Below are 22,179 nucleotides of genomic sequence, written 5' to 3'. Positions count from 1 at the left end.
GCATTTCCCCTACAGCATGCTGACTGCCTGCTCGCAACCCCCACCACTATCATTCTCTCCATACTAGCCCTGCTGACTGTGCATCTACCAGCCACATTATTCTGTGTACACTATACAGCTGTTGTATTGGGTGATAATTGAAGTGCAGCTACTCTGTGGGCTGTAATTATCATGCAACAGTAAAACTTGGCAGATATGCTAATGTATTAATGCAGAACTGAGTGGCACTGCAAAAACTTTAGTGCCAATTTTGGCTATGATCCAAATCTGGCACTGCACATCATATGATTGACAGCCCCAGTACTAATCACTCATGTCCCATTGTAGTCCATTATATATGGAAACTTTTCTATATGTTGTTCTTGCATTCACAGCACCAGATTTGCATCTGGTGGCCAAAATTGGAATTAATTTTTTCTAGTACAAACTGGTTCTGCATTAATGCATTAGAACATCTACCAAGTTTCACTTCCATATGACAATTATGACCCACAGTGGACCACTATAAGTAGCTGCATTTTAATTCTAGCCAACTGGTACTATAACCACCAATGAAAAGACTTTTAACATCAACATAATAGCAATAGTGGTAGTGGTTGTAGTAGTGGTAGTAGTAGTAGTAGTAGTAGTAACAATAATAATAATAATAATAATAATAATAACACTGCCAATATATATGACAAGGGAGCATATAATGACCAGCCACTGAAGCATAAACAGCTAACAGAAGACTGACAGTGACATAAACTTAAAGATAAGTTGTATCTCCAGGTTTCACAAGTGTTACTTTTCCATTTTCTATGCCTTACATCTTTTCCAGTCTACAACTTCAAAAGTATTTTTTCTCCTATCAGAATCTTTGTATTTTTTACTTCCGGGTTCTCAACTTTTACATAATGTGACTGACTGAGTCACAATGTGACTGATTCTATCATTGTTGACCACCATCCTAGCTACAACTATTGTGCCAGTTGACCAGTAAACACCACTCTCATGTCATTCATAGCATCAGTATTAATTTTTTTACTTTAATTCTTAATTGTGATGATAATTTTTATTAATATTTTGAATAATTATCATTCTCTTAATAACAATAATATAATAATAATAATATGATGATGATGTTAAATTAATATGCAGAAACTACAGAAGTCTGCGGTAAATAGTTTTGAAGTGTGGGGAAAAACTGCACAAATAAAGAGAAATATGAACACAGAGAACAGACAGCTAATGTCTTTAAGAACTTTGTGTAGTCTTCATCCAGCTCATTTTTAATAATAATAATTAAATTCACCCCACTGATGCAGAAAAAATCTCACCCAAAAAAGAGGAGTACCTATGAGTCTTACAAACTGGTAGGAATATGAAGAACAAACTAGGAATATAAAATCGAGAACAGTGGTTGAAAAACTGTGGTTCACAGGCCACATGCTACCCAAATCAAGTAATGGTTCACAGGCCACATGATGCCCAAACCAAGTATCTGTGCGGCTCATGGTTCTCAGCCATATTTTATAATAATATGCATCTCACAACCAACAGCAAAATCCAAAGATGTAACTAATGAGTTGACTTCTGAAGAGTGTACTTTTCCTGCTCAGTAACAAACAAAGATACTTACAGAGACACTAATACTGTAAGATGCACTTAATTTTAACTGACATAGGTGAATTCACCCAAAAGCTAGCTAGGCCTAATGTTGGCTGGTTAACTCAGGGACAGAGCAACAAATACCAGGTAGCATTGGCACTGCAGGATTAGAGGATGTCAGAGACAAAAAGTTTTACTGATGGTCTTCGAGCACTGACTACTCACAGGTGTGCACAACTGATCTGCTGCTATGGTTGTAAATTTCAAATGGAATAACATGGATTCATAAACGTGCATGATAGACATGGTCATCTTCAAATGGAGTATATCTTTGTAACAAGGAATATGAAACTAAATTAGGGCTATTGTAATATAATGCAATGAGTAGAGGAAAATGACATTCAAAACATTTAGAAAACATTTGTCATTGTGGCTCATATTGCTTAATGAATTTAAATGTCATTATAACTACTGTTATTAATCAATTAATTATTCAGTCTCACAGACAACAGAACAACACTTCATCAAACAATTACAGTGTCATAACTTTGGGGTCATCAAGCTTAGCAGCAGTCTGAAACAAAGAACAGTCACACGAAGTGTTTCAAATGGTGCTGACTTTTAATGATCAGTATTTGGGGGTCAACAGCCAACTTATCTCAGACTTACCATAACTAGTCTATTAGGGGCTCCTAACATACTAATTTACGTATATTGCAATTAATTATAACACCTGTACATATGAAACCTGAGATGCCTGCCCACAAAGGCAGTATTGGCTCTCAAGGAAAAAAAGTTTGGTGACCACTGATCTAGAGGAAATAATTCATGAACTGAAACAAACAGCTGAACTAGCAGCCCTAAAAAACCCAAGGGGAAAAAAAACTGATGGTGGAATGATGAATGTGATAAAAGCAAACTGGCCAAGATATCAGAGTTGAAAAACAGAAGAATCACACTTGAAGCTCACTAATCAAAGAAAGATAACCCAACAAGTAATGAGGTTTAAATTCCAGTACCAAAAAGACATATTTTAATGACAGGAACAAACAGTGAGAAAAACCCAGATGATTACTACAAAACATTCAGCAGACAACCTCAAAGGTATGATCCTCCAATACTAACACTAAAAGATAAAAACTGTAAGAGTTTACAACAACAGAGCAAATATAGAACTTTAGCAGAAACATTTAACAAACTACTACACTATCCAAATGCCCCTGAACTAGTTCAGACAAACACAATGTTCTACTAGCTGTCAATGTGGACTTGCTTCTTGACGAAAGTTATCTTGTACAGTTATTACTATGACAAATTTTTTATGTACCTTTGTGGACTTAAAAGAGTAAGTTACTTTTGTTCAAATTGTGGTATAACTTTCTTGTTGTTTATGCCAGCTAAGCTCGATAATGATCACAGACTGAAACTAGTAGCAAACTATGCAAAATAAATGACAGCTGAAGGTTTTGCCATGAATTTTAATCACTTTAACAAACAGAATAACACTGACTAAAACACCACTGGAAAATATAAACCCACCAAAAATCTCTGAAGCCTACAAAGTTTTGAGAGAGCTCAGGAACTACAAAGTATGTTGAGAAGATTAAACGTTTGTGCAACTCAGGAAGTACGCAGAAGAACCAGCGAAGATATCATTACATCACTCATGGTGAAAATCTGGATCAAGAAATACCATACTGGACTACAACTACAATGCAACCATTACACAAAAAAGGAGGGAAACAAATCCATATAACTACAGAGGGATTCCTCTTGGACTGCACATGGATATCTTAGGTGTTGCAAAACAACTCAAATCACTTAAGAAAGGCAAGTCTTCCGGTCCAGTGGTATACCAATCAGGTTCCTTTCAGAGTATGTATACACAACAGAGCCTTTCTTAGCAATCATATACAACCGCTCACTTGACAAAAGGCCTGTTCCTAAAGACTGGAAAGTAGCACAGGTCACACCAATATTCAAGAAAGGAAATAGGAGTAACCCACTGAATTACAGACCCATATCACTGACCTCAATTTTCAGTAGGATTTTGGAGCATATACTGTACTCGAACATTATGAATCACCTTGAAGAAAATGACTTATTGATACATAACCAACAAACATTCAGAAAATATCATTCTTGTGCAACACACCTAGCTCTTTATTCCCATGAAGTAATGAGTGCTGTCGACAAGGGATCTCAAGATCGATTCCATATTCCTAGATTTCCAGAAGGCTTTTGACACCATTCCTCACAAGTGACTATTAATCAAATTGCATGCATATGGAGTATCATCTCAGTTGTGTGACTGGATTCATGATTTTCTCTCAGAGAGGTCACAGTTCATAGTGATAGACGGTAAATCATCAAGTAGAACAGAAGTGATATCTGGCATTCTGCAAGGTAGTGTAATAGGCCCTCTGCTGTTCCTGATTTACATAAATGATCTGGGTGATAATCTGAGCAGTCCCCTTAGATCTTTTTCAGATGATGCTGTAATTTACCATCTAGCAAAATCATCAGACGATCAGTTCCAATTACAAAATGATCTAGAGACAATTTCTGTATGGTGTGAAAAGTGGCAATTGGCACTAAACAAAGAAAAGTGCAAGGTCACCCACATAGGTACTAAAAGAAATCCTATAAATTTTGGGTATACAATAAATCGCACAAATATAAGTGCTGTCAATTTGACTAAATGCCTAGGAATTACAATTACGAGCAACTTAAATTGGAAAGACCGCATAGATAATATTGTGGGGAAGGCGAAACAAAGGCTGCGCTTTGTTGGCAGAACACTTAGAAGATACGACAAACCCACTAAAGGGACAGTCTACATTACACTTGTCCATCCTCTCCTGGAGTATTGCTGCGCTGTATGGGATCCTCAACTGGTAGGATTGACGGGGGACATCGACAAAGTGCAAAGAAGGACAGCTCATTTCTTGTTATCGCACAATAGGAGTGAGAGTGCCACTGATATGATACGCGAGTTGGGGTGGCAGTCACTGAAACAAAGGCAGTTTTCTTTGCAGTGAGATCTATTTACGAAATTTCAATCACCAACTTTCTCTTCCAAATGCGAAAATATTTTGTTGACATCCACCGACATAGGGAGAAATGATCATCACAATAAAATAAGAGAAATCAGAGCTCAAACGGAAAGATTTAGGTGTTCCTTTTTCCCACACACCATTCAATGAACCCTCTGCCAGGCACTAAAGTGTGAATTGCAGAATAACCATGTAGATTTAGATGTAAAAAGTCTTGTCAAGAATTTTGTACAGTCGCTGTAAATATCAACTTGAACAGGAACTAGGAGACTACCAAGGAGGATCTAGACCATGGAGATGATTTTCAGAACATATTATCACTTTAAAATTTATAATGGATGTCTACAAAAGACGACAAAAACAAGAAATCGTAACCTTTGTAGGTTTCAAAAATTTTACGATTGTATCCACAGATCTTCAGTGTTGGACATACAAAGGAACTTCAGACTTTATCCCAAATTAATAAAAATGATAAACTTAACCCTCACAAACACCAGGTTGATTGTCCAACACCACTACTCTTCAACTGTACTCTCGCATACCTGATGACAGAATGGTACAATGAAAATCTCAATAAAATACAAATTGGGATTAAGCAAGATGAAATAACTTCAAATTGCTTAGGATTTACAGATGAATTAGCACTAATAGCTAACAGTATACAAGAAGCCAGGAATCCAATAATAAGCCTACAAAATTTAAAACAAAAATAGAATGCCAGATATGATTAAAAATGACTGAGATGAATAAACCACGTAACAGTAAGCACACAAAAAAGATGAAACAGTTTAAATATCTAGCAGAAATTATAACATAGAACTTGAATGTGTAGGGGTAATTAAACTACATAAAAGAAAATGCTTGTGTGGATTTTATACCAGAAATAATCAGTTTTATTATACCGCACAAACACAATACAAATGTACATTAATGCGGGAAACGATACACTGTCGTTTTCCCCACAGAACCTCATTCGCAAAGAGAGTGTTTCATTGTCCTGTCAACTATCAACTTGTCACTCCCACAAATGAAAAACCTGCTTGACAATAAAGAACTAATAGAATGATAAAGGCTCAAAAAGCTAACATGATCTACAAGCAATGGAAAATGTCTTTCAATAAAAACAATATCAAAACACTACAAGATGGTGATACACTCACAGGTCATATATGTAGAGTCACTCAGAAAAACAGAATCAAAAAAATCATAAAAGAAGAGAAAAAAATCTAGAATCTGTACAAATAAAAAATATCAAAAAGAAGGGCAATGTACGATAGTGCCAACTGAAGTGATGTACTGTAATCTTGGACCTATTACAGACACTGCGCATAAGAAGAGGATTTCTTTTTTGGATGCATCATGAAGACACCAGAAACAAGATTAACAAGAGGAATTATAGAGAAACTCTGGAATTTGAAACATCAAGTAGTGTAAATTGAGGAAACCATAGAGTATATGGAGCAACTAGAGATAAGTCTTGATGATCAGGAAAACAAAACATAAAATGTCAAGAAATAGAAAAACAAGAAAATAAGACAAAAAAAAAAAAAAACCACAGTGAAAAGTATATTTACAGATGAGGAAAGCTGGAAAAGATCGGAATGAATGAAAAGATATTGGCCAATTCGGAAGGAATGAAACATGGACTGGCCAAACAAGATGCCCATCAAATGAGTAACTAAAGTTGTCCAATGAGACCAAAAAAGTATATAAATGGTAAGAACTAGGTAAAGGGAGATTCCATTTAACAAATGTATACTCACTGATAAAGTATGGTGTCAACAGTAAATCAAGAAGGGGCAGAAAGATCCAAGCTACATCATTGATAGCCTGTTTTATAGTAGGAGCCAGGAAGCTGCTAATCCTTCTCAATTTAGTGTGCATTCATTTCTCAACCTCCAGTTCTGTTCCAGACAGCAAGAGCTTATTTTCAATAACTTCTGTATTAAAATGTTCTGGTGACTTACAGGTACCACGGAAGCACTCATCTGGAATACTACATCTTTTGAAAATCAATGCAAATGGAGAGCATAATGTTCTAAAGTTGGTAGCCCCTCTAGCGTTTTAATTTTTTAACAGAAAATCTGTATTGTGATCCTGCATGTATTAAAAGTGCATCCTGGAGCCAGTCTCAAATAATTATTTCTATATATCACAAGCATCACTCTGGGAGCTGCATTATTTGCACACAGTATACAGCCTTACTGAAACCTTCAACCCCCCTTTCCTTTTTCCTTATTCATATTACCAATTTTAATAAAAAGTTATAAAAGCTTCTCAGTATTGGAACGTACATTCTGGTTGAAAATAGATTGAGCACTGCATCAAGAGTGGATCTAGAAGATAAATTCTCACACCATGGAGGAGTGTTCACTTAAAGGAATATTTGTGATAGTTATGGTTTCATATCAGCAGACACACTGCTACAGAAAGATTGTGACTAGATAGTTCACAATATGCAGTGAGTAGATTCTACTTCACAAGTAGAATTGTGGAAGGAGTATAATCTATATTTTCTTGCCATGATCTCTTCTCAGACTCAAAACCCTTTCCAGTCAAGAAGTTCTTAAGATATCACATATTGTCATTGCAGATTTGTGATCAAGTGCACCGCCATGAGGTAAAACTGTTTTTTCTTATGTACGCCAGCCCTCTACTATGCCCTTTTTTGTTCATTCGGTCCACAAGAGATGAATGTTATTTGTTAGTTACCACTGAATGCTTTATAAGGTAACTGTTTCTGACAGATGTCATTGACTCTGCATATTTTTTGGTAAAGGGCTAGTGGTTTCCATTCACTGCTTTGACTGTTGTTCTAGTATGAAGTGGCAGATCCATATCTCATCCACAGTAATAAATTTGCACAATTTTGAAAATAGACCTAACATTACTGAGAAATGTCCATTATAATTATCCAGGTAGTTATGCCATGGTCGGTTGATGAATTCTGTGTCAATTCCCAATGTTTCGTCCCCGTCTGTGGAGGACATCTTCAAGGGTGTCTGTAGCTCAATGGAAGGTCCAACACCCCCACTAGCTTGCTACTGGGTGTGTTGGACCTTCCATTGAGCTACAGACCTCCTTGAAGATGTCCTCTGCAGACGGGGACAAAACGTTGGGAATTGACACAGAATTCATCAACCGACCATGGCATAACAACCCGGATAATTATAATGGACATGATATTTCCAGCTGTGAAAGTCTACATTTTAGTATTACTGAGAAATTCATGTTCACATTTGCTTTTGGTCCACATTCAACAAATTTACCATCCATACTGCACCAAGTTTTCTTGCAGATAATTTTTCATATACAGTGTAACATTCTTTCAACTGATATAATGTAGATCATCAGTGTGGAATGTAAGTATTCATGATGAGTTTCACTTCAAAGAAAAAGAACTGTATAACAGTGCAGCATTTAGTTTTATCCATTTAAGTGAAACCCACAAATTACACCTACTTTAAAAAGATGCATGACCCTCATTTTACATTGCTGAACGACATGAAAAAAAAAGGAAAAAAAAAAAAATTTAATTGATTTAATTTCCATCTCCTTACGACACTCAGAATGTTTTGTTTTATGTTTGTGTGTATTGTAACTGAGTTGTTATTTTATGTCAGAATGGCATGTAACATGTACTCACAAATTATCAACATTTGCTGTGGCTTCATCCAGCATCAACACACGACTATCTCGTAATATTGCACGTGCCAGGCACACCAACTGACGTTGACCCACACTGTAGTTGCTTCCCTGGTCCATCACAAGTGAGTCCAAACCAAGACTGTCATTTAGCATCTCTCGAAGCTCTACCTATATTATTGTATGATTAATGAATAAAATATCCATTCCGTCAATATTCTTACAAATTTCATTTAACTTGTTATCATGTAAAATAACTAATATATTGTCCAGTCACATTACTGTGACCATCTGTCAAAAGCCTGAATAACCACCTTTTGCAGAACAGACTGCTGCAAGATGTGGAGGAAGAGAGAATGAGGTTTTGGAAGATATTGACATGGACGCAGAGCCTTGCCAACTCCAGTGCTGTGGCCAGCTGCATTAGGTTTCTCAGTTAAGGATCCATGCCACAAACAGACCGATTGAGGTGGTCCACTGGATTTTCAATTGAGTTAAAAGCCTGGAAGTTTGCTGGCCAAGGGAGTGATAAACTCATTCTGGTGCTCTTCAAACCTTGCACATACACTGTGAACTGTGTGACACAGTGCATTGTCCTGCTGATAGGTTCCACTTTGCTGAGGAAAAATGAACTGCATATAGATGTGGACATGATTCCCAAGGATAGATGCATACTAAACACATTCCCCAGATCATAATGCTCCCTTGTCCATTCCTGACCCCTTGCTTTCAGATGTTTCACACCATACACAACAGTGGCCATCTGTCTGATGGAGCATAAAGCATGATTCATCTGGGAAGACCATCTATTCCCACACACTGGACATCCAATTGTGGTGCTAGTGTGCAAATTCCAGCTTTTGTCACTGATGAAAAGCAGTCAGCATTGGTGCAGGAACCAGGTGTCTGCTGCAGAGATACATACCAAGCAACATTTGCTAAATGGCCTTGTTTCATTTAGGTGATCAGGAGCTCAACATTTGCACATTTATTTACCTATGTGCATCTCCGTAACTGTCATTCACTCCTGTCGTCTACGGCCTGTGGTGCGTAACAGCTGCCATAGCTCTGTTTTTGGATAGTGCCACCTTGAAATGCAAGATATACTTTAAATGCTTCCACCCTTGGCATCTGTTCATCTCCCCCCCCCCCCCCCCCCCCTCACTCGTGGACATGCTTTATATACCATTCATGGGATTTGATATTGCATGTTTATGTCAAAATAGGTGGTGGTCACATTAATGTCACTGGACTGTATATGAAGAAATTTGGTGTTTTATTGCTATTTTATAAGCAAAATAAGAGAAAAAACACAATTTAGTGCACTAATCGAAGTTAGTTCAATATATTATATTGTGACAAATATTAATATGTGAAAGTAATCAAAATATGATGACTGATACAGTACCTCATCAAGAGCTCTCCACAACACATCATCAGAGAATTCATCAAAAGGATCAAGATTAAAACGTAATGTTCCAGCAAACAATACTGGATCTTGTGGTATAATAGACATGTGTGATCTTAGATCTTTCAGCCCAACATGTGCAGTGTCTAATCCATCAATGATTAGTTCACCTTCTACAGTGGCTAGCCTGAACAATGCAGAAATCAGAGATGATTTTCCTGCACCTGTTCGACCTACTATTCCTACCTGATTGGTAAAAAGGAATAAGAGGGTTAGTAAAATGATGATATAATACAGATGTAAGCTTGTCTTTTTTTGTGAATGTATTATTTTGTTACCTTCTCGCCTGCTTTAATATGAAGATTAAGATCAATAAGAACTGGATTAGATTGCGGTCCATAACGCAAATACACATGCCGAAATTCTATTTCACCTTTAGCTGGCCAAGTATTTGGTGGTTTTTTGTCTGCAAAAAAAGGTAGTTCTATATATATTTAGAATTCATAGGACTCTAATTACAAAATTAACAAGAGCATAGTTACAAAAAAATATTACTTCAATAATGGGTAAACACTGATGGTGAGTCCCCAGAGACTCAGTTTTGGAGATGGTAAATAGCAAAACTAATGCAAAATGTTAGCATTCATTTGTAGTCACCAAAATTATTGTTATCTGAAACAATCTTTAAACACCAGATAGATGAGATATGACTAACATTGTTATGAATGTCAATAGAAAATAAAATTTATTGTAACCAATCACATTTATTAATGTTCCCACTATGCATTTTGGAGGATTATACCTCCTTCATTAGTTGAATTTATGTAAATTAATCAGGTATGCATATTTTTACATACATCTTTTGGGTAACCTGTGCCACTGTCTTTCAGTGCTTTCCCAGTCATATCTACAGCTCATACACTTTCTCTGTAGAACTGATGATGAATTCTAGAGCCTCTACAAGTTTTTAGCTGCACAAATGTTCCATTATGAGACAGCAGCTGTTGATATAATGGTCATGTGCATGCTATTAATTGTGGTATGAATTATTCTGCTGAAATACAATCATTAATGTCTCAGGCTGTGGACGCTGCACGCACATGAATAATGTGATCAAGATTTTTAACAGTTAATGTTTCTAGACCACTCAAATATCCTTCCAGCTGTGTTCCAGTTTTAATACACAACTCCACCCACCAAGTGTGTGAGTGCATGCCCCCCCCCCCCCCCCCCCACACACACACAAAGCAAAAATGTGTCTGGGAGGGAGGCAGGCAGGGAGGGGTAGAGGATAGTATGGAAGGAGTAAGTCAGCAGGAAAGGAGGAAAACATCATGTGCAAGGAAGAGGTTGGAATGATTTGGAAAGTGGAGGAGGGGGAGAGAGAGGGCTTCCAGTAGTTGTGACAAAATGGGGATTCATAAGTTCTGCTGTAAACAGTCATAAGCAAGAGAGAGAAAAAGAGTACAATGCTGGCACAGAGGATCATGAGGTGGACAGTGCCTAGTGAGGTCAGAGACTGAGAGCATGGAGGTGGGAAGTGGATGGTTGAGGATGCTGATTAGTATAAGTCTGGACTAGGGAATGGAGTGGGATAACCTAAATTGTATTTGTGTTGCAGCAGGCAATGGTGTTGTAAATTAATTGTTCAATGATAGGGTGGCAAAGTCTACGGAGAGTGACAGTTTGGTAGTGATAATTCATACAGCAATAAGAGATGAAAATTACAAATTAATGAGATTAAATAGTCTTCTGCCACCTTATCTGGAAGTGAGTGGCTGCCTTTCTTGATTTTTGTGTGTTTAGACAACTCAGTATCATTTTACAGCATGGGTAATTGTACCTCATACCAAATGAACAGCAGGGGTATACTGATATGGACAATGCTAGATACTGCTGATATTCTCTGCTGCTATTAACTGTGGGCATACACAAGAGCACAAAAATTGTCAAGGTTATGTACCAATTTCTACAATTTTGGTTGGACAAAGAATGAAGAATTGGATGATGGTAACTTGTTAAATACTGTCCTTCCATGGTAAATAAAAATGAATTGCAGACTTGGACTGAAAGAATTAAACTTTAGGTTTTTACAATAATGTATAAAACAATACGTTTGTGAAGACTTCACAAAATTCTACTACTCTGCTAATAACATTTCTGTACAGGTTTGAAACTTTTCTCATTTATTTCAAACATATAAATTTCAAAATTTTCAGATGGTCCCTACATGATACTACAGTTTTTGCATCTATGAGCTTAGAAAAATCAAGTTCAAAGATTGGCTAACCTTAATGGCAAGAAACAGTAATCATTTCACAGCAAAGAGGAAGAAGTAATAATTTGTGAGAATGCATGAAAACTTGCCATGGATACTGGTACAAAGTGTCACAAACAAAAGAGCTAAAGCAATATAATGAGTTTCAACTAGCAATGACTTTTTCAGCAAATTAAGAAAATATTTTAAAATACAAAAGGACTGATATTAAACACAATTTACTGACAATTTAGACAGAGTATTTCCATAAGAGGGTGCAAAAATTTATCAGAGTGTGGACGATGCCCCCCTTAATAATTTGAGGTAGGGAACCTGGGGTCAGAGAAGGCAGCTTAAGGAGTTAATAGGAATGAAATCACATTGCTGAGTACTTTTTTATTCACATTAGTTACATTTAACTGCAATTACCATCAGTGACACAATGACTGTATCATTTGTACTGCGTCTTACAAAATATGCTGAAACTGACAGCCATCAACCTCAGTGCAAGCATGACATCAGTGCACAAGATTCTGACACACCCTAACAAATATCCCTGGTGTGTTTAAAATCACATCATAGGCAGCTACTTTTGAATCACATCACAGGCAGCTACAATTCTGGCAACTAATTCCATCTCCATATCCACTGGGGTACCACACACAAGTGACTTTAGATATTCCCGTAGGAAATAATCAAGGAGATCCAGGTCAGGAGGCTTCACAGGCCATGGAATAGGACCTTCCCTTCCAATCTAGCGACCAGGAAATACAGCACTGAGATGGTTGCAGAGATCCACACTGAATATTGACTTCAATATTAATTGTATAAGTGATTGTGCAAGGAAAAGGATGCTGGTAGACCTCCTTAATTCATATAATCTTATGCAAACCGTATTCTTTCCAACGAGAGTGCAAGGGAACAGTAGAACAACAATAGACAATATTTTTGTTCATTCGTCATTATTAGAAGGGCATTCTGTTAGCAAAAAGGTGAATGGCCTTTCAGATCATGATGCACAAATTTTAAGTCTAAAAGATTTTTGTGCTTCAACACATGTTAAATATAGTTACCAACTTTTTAGGAAAGCTGATCCAGTTGCTGTACAGACTTTTGTAAACCTTATCAAGGAACAAGATTGGCAAGATGTTTATAGTGCTGATACAGTAGACGATAAATATAATGCTTTCCTCAAGACTTTTCTCGTGCTCTTTGAAAGTTGCTTTCCGTTAGAACGTTTAAAACAGGGTACTAGCACAAACAGGCAGCCTGGGTGGCTGACTAAAGGGATAAGAATATCTTGTAGAACAAAGTGGCAATTATATCAAAACGTTAGAAACAGTCAAAATCTAAATGCAGCAGCCCATTACAAACAGTATTGTAAGGTGCTTAAAAAAGTTATTAGGAAGGCAAAAAGTATGTGGTATGCAGATAGAATAGCTAAGTCTCAGGATAAAATTAAAACCATATGGTCACTCGTAAAGGAAGTGGCTGGTCTGCAGAGACAGGTCGAGGATATAGAATCAGTGCGTAGTGGGGATGTCCGTGTTGCTGATAAGTCGCATATATGTACAGTACTTAATAATCACTTTCTGAATATAGCAGGTGAACTAAATAGAAACCTAGTCCCAACAGGGAATCATATAGCGCTCTTAGAAAAAAGTGTTCCGAGACTGTTACCTGAAATGCTCCTCCATGATACTGACAAGAGGGAGATTGAGTTAATAATTAAATCACTAAAGACCAAGAACTCTCATGGATATGACGGGGTATCTAGCAGAATACTGAAGTATTGTTCCACGTATATTAGCTCAGTACTTAGCCATATCTGTAACTTTTCCTTTAGCAGTGGTCGGTTTCCTGACCGATTAAAGTACTCGGTAGTGAAGCCACTTTATAAAAAGGGAGACAGGGATAATGTTGACAATTATAGACCTATTTCTATGCCATCGGTGTTTGCTAAGGTTATTGAGAGGCTTGTATATACAAGGTTACTGCAGCATTTAAATTCACATAATTTGCTGTCAAATGTACAGTTTGGTTTTAGAAATGGCTTAACAACTGAAAATGCTATATTCTCTTTTCTCTGTGAGGTTTTGGACGGATTAAATAAAAGGTTGAGAACGTTAGGTGTTTTCTTTGATTTAACGAAGGCTTTTGACTGTGTTGACCACAAAATATTACTGCAGAAGTTGGACCATTATGGAGTAAGGGGAGTAGCTTACAATTGGTTTGCCTCCTACTTTAAGAACAGAAAGCAGAAGGTAATCCTCCGCAATATTGAGAGTGGTAATGATGTTCAGTCCCAATGGGACACTGTTAAATGGGGCGTTCCCCAAGGGTCGGTGCTGGGGCCACTGCTGTTCCTTATTTATGTAAATGATATGCCTTCTAGTATTACAGGTGATTCAAAAATATTTCTGTTTGCTGATGACACCACCTTGGTAGTGAAGGATCTTGTGTGTAATATTGAAACATTATCAAATAATGTAGTTCATGAAGTAAGTTCATGGCTTGTGGAAAATAATTTGATGCTAAATCACAGTAAGACTCAGTTTTTACAGTTTCTAACCCACAATTCAACAAGAACTGACATTTTAATCAGACAGAATGGGCATGTTATAAGCGAGACGGAACAGTTCAAGTTCCTAGGCGTACGGATAGATAGTAAGCTGTTGTGGAAAGCCCATGTTCAGGGTCTTGTTCAGAAACTAAATGCCGCTTTATTTACCATTAGAACAGTATCTGAAATAAGTGACATTTCAACACGAAAAGTAGTATACTTCGCATATTTTCATACGCTTATGTCATATGGTATTATTTTTTGGGGTAATTCTTCTGATTCAAAAAGGGTATTTTTGGCTCAAAAACGGGCTGTTCGAGCTATGTATGGTGTAAGTTCGAAAACCTCTTGTCGACCCCTATTCAATAGTCTGGGAATTTTGACATTGCCCTCACAGTATGTATTTTCTTTAATGTCGTTTGTTGTTAGCAATATTAGCTTATTCCCAAGAGTTAGCAGCTTTCACTCAGTTAATACTAGGCAGAAATCAAATCTGCATGTGGAATGCACTTCCTTGACTCTTGTGCAGAAAGGAGTGCAGTATTCTGCTGCATCCATTTTCAATAAGCTACCACAAGAACTCAAAAATCTTAGCAGTAGCCCAAACACTTTTAAGTCTAAACTGAAGAGTTTCCTCATGGCTCACTCCTTCTATTCTGTCGAGGAGCTCCTGGAAGAGATAAAAAATTAAGCAAATTCCAGTTTTACATTCTTGATTTTCTTTATTTAAACTAACGACTTGTTTCATTTTATCTGTTTCTACAATCGTGTTATAATTTCATGTATTGACTCGTTCCATGACCATGGAGACTTCTCCTAAATGTGGTCCCACGGAACAATAAATAAATAAATAAATAAATAAAAAGTGAGGTGGTGCACCATCATGTTGTGCCCGCATCCTCTCGTAAGCAGCCAAGGGTACACTATCCAACAATTTAGGTAGAACTCTTTGCATGAATGTCAAGTACAAGTGGCCATTCAGGTAGCCAGGTAGAAGATGTGGCTCAATGAGATTGTCGCCTACAATGGGCAGCCCAGATATGCACAGCAAAACATACCTGAGGGTGTTACTCTACTACAGCATGAGGGTTTTCCTCATCCCACCCATGGCTATTCCTGGTGTTCAAAATACCATCATGATCAAATGGGACCTCATCAGTAAATGGCACAATTTAAAGGATATCTGGTTGATCAGTCCATTGTTGGGGCAATCCTTGATGCAAAGTCTGTCACAAGCATTGTATGGAATCTTTGTGGGTGACTGCGTGTAAATGTTGTTTGTGGAGTCCTTGCCATATGCTAGTATGTGCAGCACCCATTTCACACACAATATGATGAGTACTTGTAGTGCAGTCCACTGCAATATGTTCCAGGAACCCTCTTCGGTGCGTGAATGGTAGTCATGTTGTCAGGTTCTTTGTTTCTTCTTTCCAATGAACCAGTCTCCCAAATTCGTCACTTGAGAGAAATAAACACTCATCATGATGGACAATGCCTGTTAGGAAAGCATTCCCTGTACAGACTTTCAGCAGCAAGAGCATTGAAACTTACTTTCCTGTACATAAAGTGCATGTCAATGAGTTCTGTGATACTCTGCCAGTACTGCTCCACTGTATTGTATTGTACATCTATGAGTAACACTGAGTAATGAGGGGTCTGTCATTGATTCATACCATGTTCTGTCATGGGATAATGTAAATATGATACAGCAGAGCCACCTTATGGACAAGAAATGTAAACAAAACCTTCATCATATCTTCCTAGTAATCAGGCTCGTCCTCTCTGTTTCCTTGCAGGAAATAAAAAATGTACGTGTAAATAAACAGCACAGTATGTGTAAACTTGTATGCATGTTAGTTGTAAATAAACCAGAAAATATCTACATCTACATCTACATCCATACTCCGCAAGCCACCTGACGGTGTGTGATGGAGGGTACCTTGAGTACCTCTATCGGTTCTCCCTTCTATTCCAGTCTCGTATTGTTTGTGGAAAGAAAGATTGTCGGTATGCCTCTGCGTTGCCTCTAATCTCTCTGATTTTATCCTCATGGTATCTTCATGAGAAATAGACGTAGGAGGGAGCAATATACTGCTTGACTCCTCGGTGAAGGTATGTTCTCGAAGCTTCAACAAAAGCCCGTACCGAGCTACTGAGCGTCTCTCCTGCAAAGTCTTCCACTGGAGTTTATCTATCATCTCCATAATGCTTTCGCGATTACTAAATGATCCTGTAACAAAGCGCACTGCTCTCCGTTGGATCTTCTCTATCTCTTCTATCAACCCTATCTGGTACAGATCCCACACTGATGAGCAATATTCAAGCAATGGGCGAATAAGTGTACTGTAACCTACTTCTTTGTTTTCGGATTGCATTTCCTTAGGATTCTTACACTGAATCTCAGTCTGGCATCTGCTTTACCGACGATCAACTTTATATGATCATTCCATTTTAAATCACTCCTAATGCCTACTCCCAGATAATTTATGGAATTAACTGCTTCCAGTTGCTGACTTGCTACATTGTAGCTAAATGATAAGGGATCTTTCTTTCTATGTATTTGTAGGACATTACAGTTGTCTACATTTTGATTCAATTGCCCCCGCTGCAGATCCTCCTGCATTTCAGTACAATTTTCCATTGTTACAACCTCTCGATATACCACAGCATCATTCGCAAAAAGCCTCAGTGAACTTCTGATGTTATCCACAAGGTCATTTATGTATATTGTGAATAGCAACAGTTCTACGACACTCCCCTGCGGCACACCTGAAATCACTCTTACTTCGGAAGACTTCTCTCCATTGAGAATGCATGCTGCATTTGCAATGTGCATTTGAAATATCAATGTTCATGTGTCCTGCAGTTCACATGTCGATGCGCAATTTGCTGCATTCTTCATCGACCCACGAGCTGAGTGATCCACCATCCTGGGTGCTAGACAAAGCGGTAGACATGTTTACTTCCATATCTCTTTAAGCTGGCTTCACTGACCCCAGGTTCCCTGTTCAGTGGAGCATTCTCTATGTCATGTTACATTTTTGCACACTTTTCTGTAAACACCCTGTACAGTGTTGTAGGTTTACAGGAGCAGTTGAGGAAACTTACAGTGTCACATCTAAAAGCAGTCATATTCATTACAGATAGATTACAGATTCAGGTAGGACAATGGTAGGGTAAGAAACACACTGTACTCTCATCGAGGGAATTATCATCACATTTGCTTCATTTTATTTAAAGGGTGAGGAAGGGAGGCCGGAGAGGGGGGGGATTGGGGGGGGATCGCCAGATGGATACTTTAAACCTGTTTCTCCATAACACAGTCCAGTGTCTTGACCATTGTGCTATCTTGCTTTACAGGAGCAATGTAAAACAGCCACAATCCTTCAGCAGTCCAGTGTCTTGACCATTGTGCTATCTTGCTTTACAGGAGCAATGTAAAACAGCCACAATCCTTCAGCAGTCAAGAAATAAAAGAAATGTCAAGAAATAAAAGAGAAAATAGAACAGAAATGTCAAAATTAAAGCCATGAAGGTAGCTCAAGAAACTCATTAAAGCAGATAGCTTTTATGATATAAAATGAATGTGTCTCAGATTATTTTCAACAGATCTTATTAACTCTTTCTATTATTAGTTGCCCTCACATTACTTGTTATGAAAACTCTCATGTTGAGTTGGCCATTCTTCTCATTCTTTCTGTCATCTTCTTATTTACTGCCCTTTTGATTACCATTTGTACACAATTATATCTACTGTTCTTCCTGGGCGTATTTATTCCTTAATTGTGTATGCACGAGTGTGTGTGCGTATGTTGTCTAATTCAGAAGAAGGCCTTTTGATTGAAATCTTACTCGTTTAGCAGTCTTTTTGTTGTGCCTCTCTGTGACTCAACATCTCCATTATATGGTGAATGGCAATCTACTCTTTTCATAATATTGTTGTTATTCCATCCTGGATTTTCCATTGTTTGATATTTCATCACTTCTTAATTCTATGCTACACTGGTCTGTTGTCCTCCATGGCACCTTTTCAATGACCAAGCATTACTAACTTCTTAAAGCTTTGAGCTTCACTGATTGTCCAAAATGTCATTTTCACTTTCCCCAGTCTAGCTGCTCTAGTAGAATGCATAAACTTCATTTAGACTTCTTTGTGAACAAATGAATTAAATTCATCTACATCTACATCTACATTGATACTCCGCAAGCCACCCAACGGTGTGTGGCGGAGGGCACTTTACGTGCCACTGTCATTACCTCCCTTTCCTGTTCCAGTCGCGTATGGTTCGCGGGAAGAACGACTGTCTGAAAGCCTCCGTGCGCGCTCTAATCTCTCTAATTTTACATTCGTGATCTCCTCGGGAAGTATAAGTAGGGGGAAGCAATATATTCGATACCTCATCCAGAAACGCACCCTCTCGAAACCTGGCGAGCAAGCTACACCGCGATGCAGAGCGCCTCTCTTGCAGAGTCTGCCACTTGAGTTTATTAAACATCTCCGTAACGCTATCACGGTTACCAAATAACCCAGTGACGAAACGCGCCGCTCTTCTTTGGATCTTCTCTATCTCCTCCGTCAACCCGACCTGGTACGGATCCCACACTGATGAGCAATACTCAAGTATAGGTCGAACGAGTGTTTTGTAAGCCACCTCCTTTGTTGATGGACTACATTTTCTAAGCACTCTCCCAATGAATCTCAACCTGGTACCCGCCTTACCAACAATTAGTTTTATATGATCATTCCACTTCAAATCGTTCCGTACGCATACTCCCAGATATTTTACAGAAGTAACTGCTACCAGTGTTTGTTCCGCTATCATATAATCATACAATAAAGGATCCTTCTTTCTATGTATTCGCAATACATTACATTGTCATTGTGATATAATACAAAATTCTGAGGGAGAAAGCAAGAGACAGAAACAAAAGGCTGTATCTGAGTTATAATTCATTTAATCTTGGATTACATAGTAAGCATTGAAGTTTAGTGACAAGTAAGCACTTTTTACTGGGCACTGTACCTCAAATAAGAACATCAACCATCTGTGAACACTTCTCTGCCACTTAAAGGAAGGAAGACACAGTAAGGTTTAATGTCCTATTGATGACAAAGTCTGTGGAGGGAAGCACAAGATTGTACTGGTGAAGGAAACTGGCTACATCCTTTTGCTGTAACTATCCCAGCGTGTATCATGGAAAATCAAAATCTAGGTGGCTGGTTGGGGATTTTGACTGCCTTCCACCCAAATGAGACCCCATTATCTTAACCACTATACCAGCTCTTTCAGCTTCTTTCAAGTGCACCAGACATGCACACTTCACAGACTGATATGAAGTTGGAACTTTTGACACGCAGTTTTCACTTTATATATATAAGTAACAGATAAAGAGTGTTCTGCTTAGGTTGTGTGTCATAAATCACTGAGAAAATATAAAGAACAGTTTTTTCCCATAATAAAATCCTGAAGAAAAAAAAAAAAAAACAGTGCAACTCATCTACTTTCAGGATGTGTTCAGTAATATTACCTGGAGGAGATTCCAGCATTGGTTCTTCTTCCAAATGCAGGTATTCAAGTACACGCTCTACTGACATCATTTGATTTGTTGCTTCTGCTGTAAATCGCATTGCAAACTGTATCATGCCTGTGAGGTTCATGGCTTGTGTCAATGCCAGACCCATTCCACCACCAAACAAATCTGAAATCATAAATAAATCATACCATCATCAGAGAACTGCACAATTACAATGAGCCTGCAGGAATATGTGACAAACCAAAAAACTCAATTATGATGACTTTATGATGACCTTTTCCGTTTCTTTTTGGAAGATACTGTAATCCCTCTTGTGATGTGTGGTTTTTTACTTGGCTCTTTAATGTCTTTTCTGATTAGCTTATACAGAAAGCTATTTTCTAATATGATATGAACATATCATGGAATAGACTGAATATTACATCAGCATTTCGTTCACTATAAAATTCATCTCAAGTCACTTCTTGTAAACCATTCTTAAAAACACTTTTTCTGGAGTCATTCATTATTATTCTAACTGGTTTCCACTGAGGAGTATCAGTACTGCAAGGCACTATCTTGTTTATCCGAACAGTGCATCATGATCAGAGAGAGCATTTGTTATACACATAAAGCTATTTTCTTGCTCTGAACTTCATAAAAGAAAATGTTATCAATTAGGGTCCTATTATCTTTATCCACCAATGCCAGAAACTTAATTACCAACAATGAATTGTAGAATCCAAATAATGTTTCCAGATCATATTTCCTATCAGAATACTCTAGAAAACATATTAAGTTGGTGCATAGATTCATAGAGTTTTCCCATACATTTTATAAACACAATAGATACACATAACAGAAATTTTAGTCATCAATAATATATTCTCCTTCACTATTTATAACAGTCTGCCAGTGCTGTGGTAACTCTTGATTCTGCAGTTGTTGAAATCACGTGATTTTGAAGCAAAGAACTCTTTAAGCCATGTTCAGAGTGTACTTTTTTCCAGAAAGGAAGTTCCTTGAAGGCTGTTCGACAGAGAGCAGAAAAGGTGAAAATCTGAGGGTGCAGGATCAAATGAATAAGGTGGCACAGAATGACTTCCCAACTCAACTCCTGTATACACTTTTTGTCAGTCTAGTATAGTGTGGGCAGGGATTATCATGGAGTAACATCACTTCACACAGTATTCCTGGTTGTTGTTCTTGGATTGCATCTGTAAGACATCCCAGTTGTTGACAATAAATGTCAGCACTGGTAGTGACAGCTTGGGGAAGCAATTCATAGAACACCATTCTGTCACTTTTCCACCAGATGTGTAACATTATCTTTTGTGGATGTGCACAGGTCTTTCTATGGGAAACTGCTGCTTTGTTTGGGCTCAACCATTTCTTTCTTTTCCTTACATTATGATAAAGACATAATTTCTCATCACTGGTAACAACTAAGGATAGAAATGGTCAGTGTTGTTCATGAGCCAATTGATGATGAGCAAGCAGAGGTGCCCATATGGCCAGCCACTAATCTTGTGATTTTGGCCTGTGGCATGTGGTACCCATACACCTGAATTTTGCACCTTCCCCGTGGCATGCAAATATCACACGTTGGTAAAATGATCACAGTTCATGGCATCTGCTGGTTCTCGAGTACAATGATGTGGATCATAGTGGATTAATTTGTTTAAACAATCTTCACCAAATCCTGTAGGTACTCCTGAATGTGGACAGTCACTAATGTCAAAGTGATACAGCTTACAACAAGAAAACCATTTTCTTGCCATGCCCTGTCCAATGGCATTATTCCCCTACATCGTGCAAATGTTGTTGGCTGCCTCTGTTGTTGTCACCCCTCTATTGACCTCAAACAGAAGAATATGTCAGAAACATACCGATTTATTCACCTGGCACTCCATTTTATAGTGTCCATAGCTTCACCCACTACCTCTAAATGACAAAATGACAATATGTGAACTCAGATAGCAACAGTGAACTACAAATAAGAAATTTCAATTAATGAATAAATCCATAGCAAATGGAATACCAACATGCAAAACAAAACTGCTATGAAAGAATGCAATAACCTAATACACCACTGACTTTTAACTGCTTCCTGCTATCTGACAGAGAGCATAATAAGAACTTCATA

General features: G+C 37.8%; 1 protein-coding gene across 1 annotated transcript in view; it reads right to left on the bottom strand.

Moving 5' to 3' along the window:
• LOC126455701 (ATP-binding cassette sub-family C member 4-like) overlaps positions 1 to 22,179 on the bottom strand; it is a 285,023-nt gene that overhangs the window by 19,648 nt on the left and 243,196 nt on the right. The window contains exons 19-22 of the mRNA XM_050091469.1: positions 20,049 to 20,219; positions 10,038 to 10,165; positions 9,700 to 9,945; positions 8,293 to 8,462 (exon numbers count right to left, since the gene is read on the bottom strand). Of these exons, the coding sequence (XP_049947426.1) occupies positions 8,293 to 8,462; positions 9,700 to 9,945; positions 10,038 to 10,165; positions 20,049 to 20,219 (715 nt within the window). The remainder of the gene's footprint in view (positions 1 to 8,292; positions 8,463 to 9,699; positions 9,946 to 10,037; positions 10,166 to 20,048; positions 20,220 to 22,179) is intronic.

This window comes from Schistocerca serialis, chromosome 2 (assembly GCF_023864345.2).
Source record: "Schistocerca serialis cubense isolate TAMUIC-IGC-003099 chromosome 2, iqSchSeri2.2, whole genome shotgun sequence".
Taxonomy (NCBI): domain Eukaryota; kingdom Metazoa; phylum Arthropoda; class Insecta; order Orthoptera; family Acrididae; genus Schistocerca; species Schistocerca serialis.
This window is presented reverse-complemented; position numbering and strand designations above follow the sequence as displayed.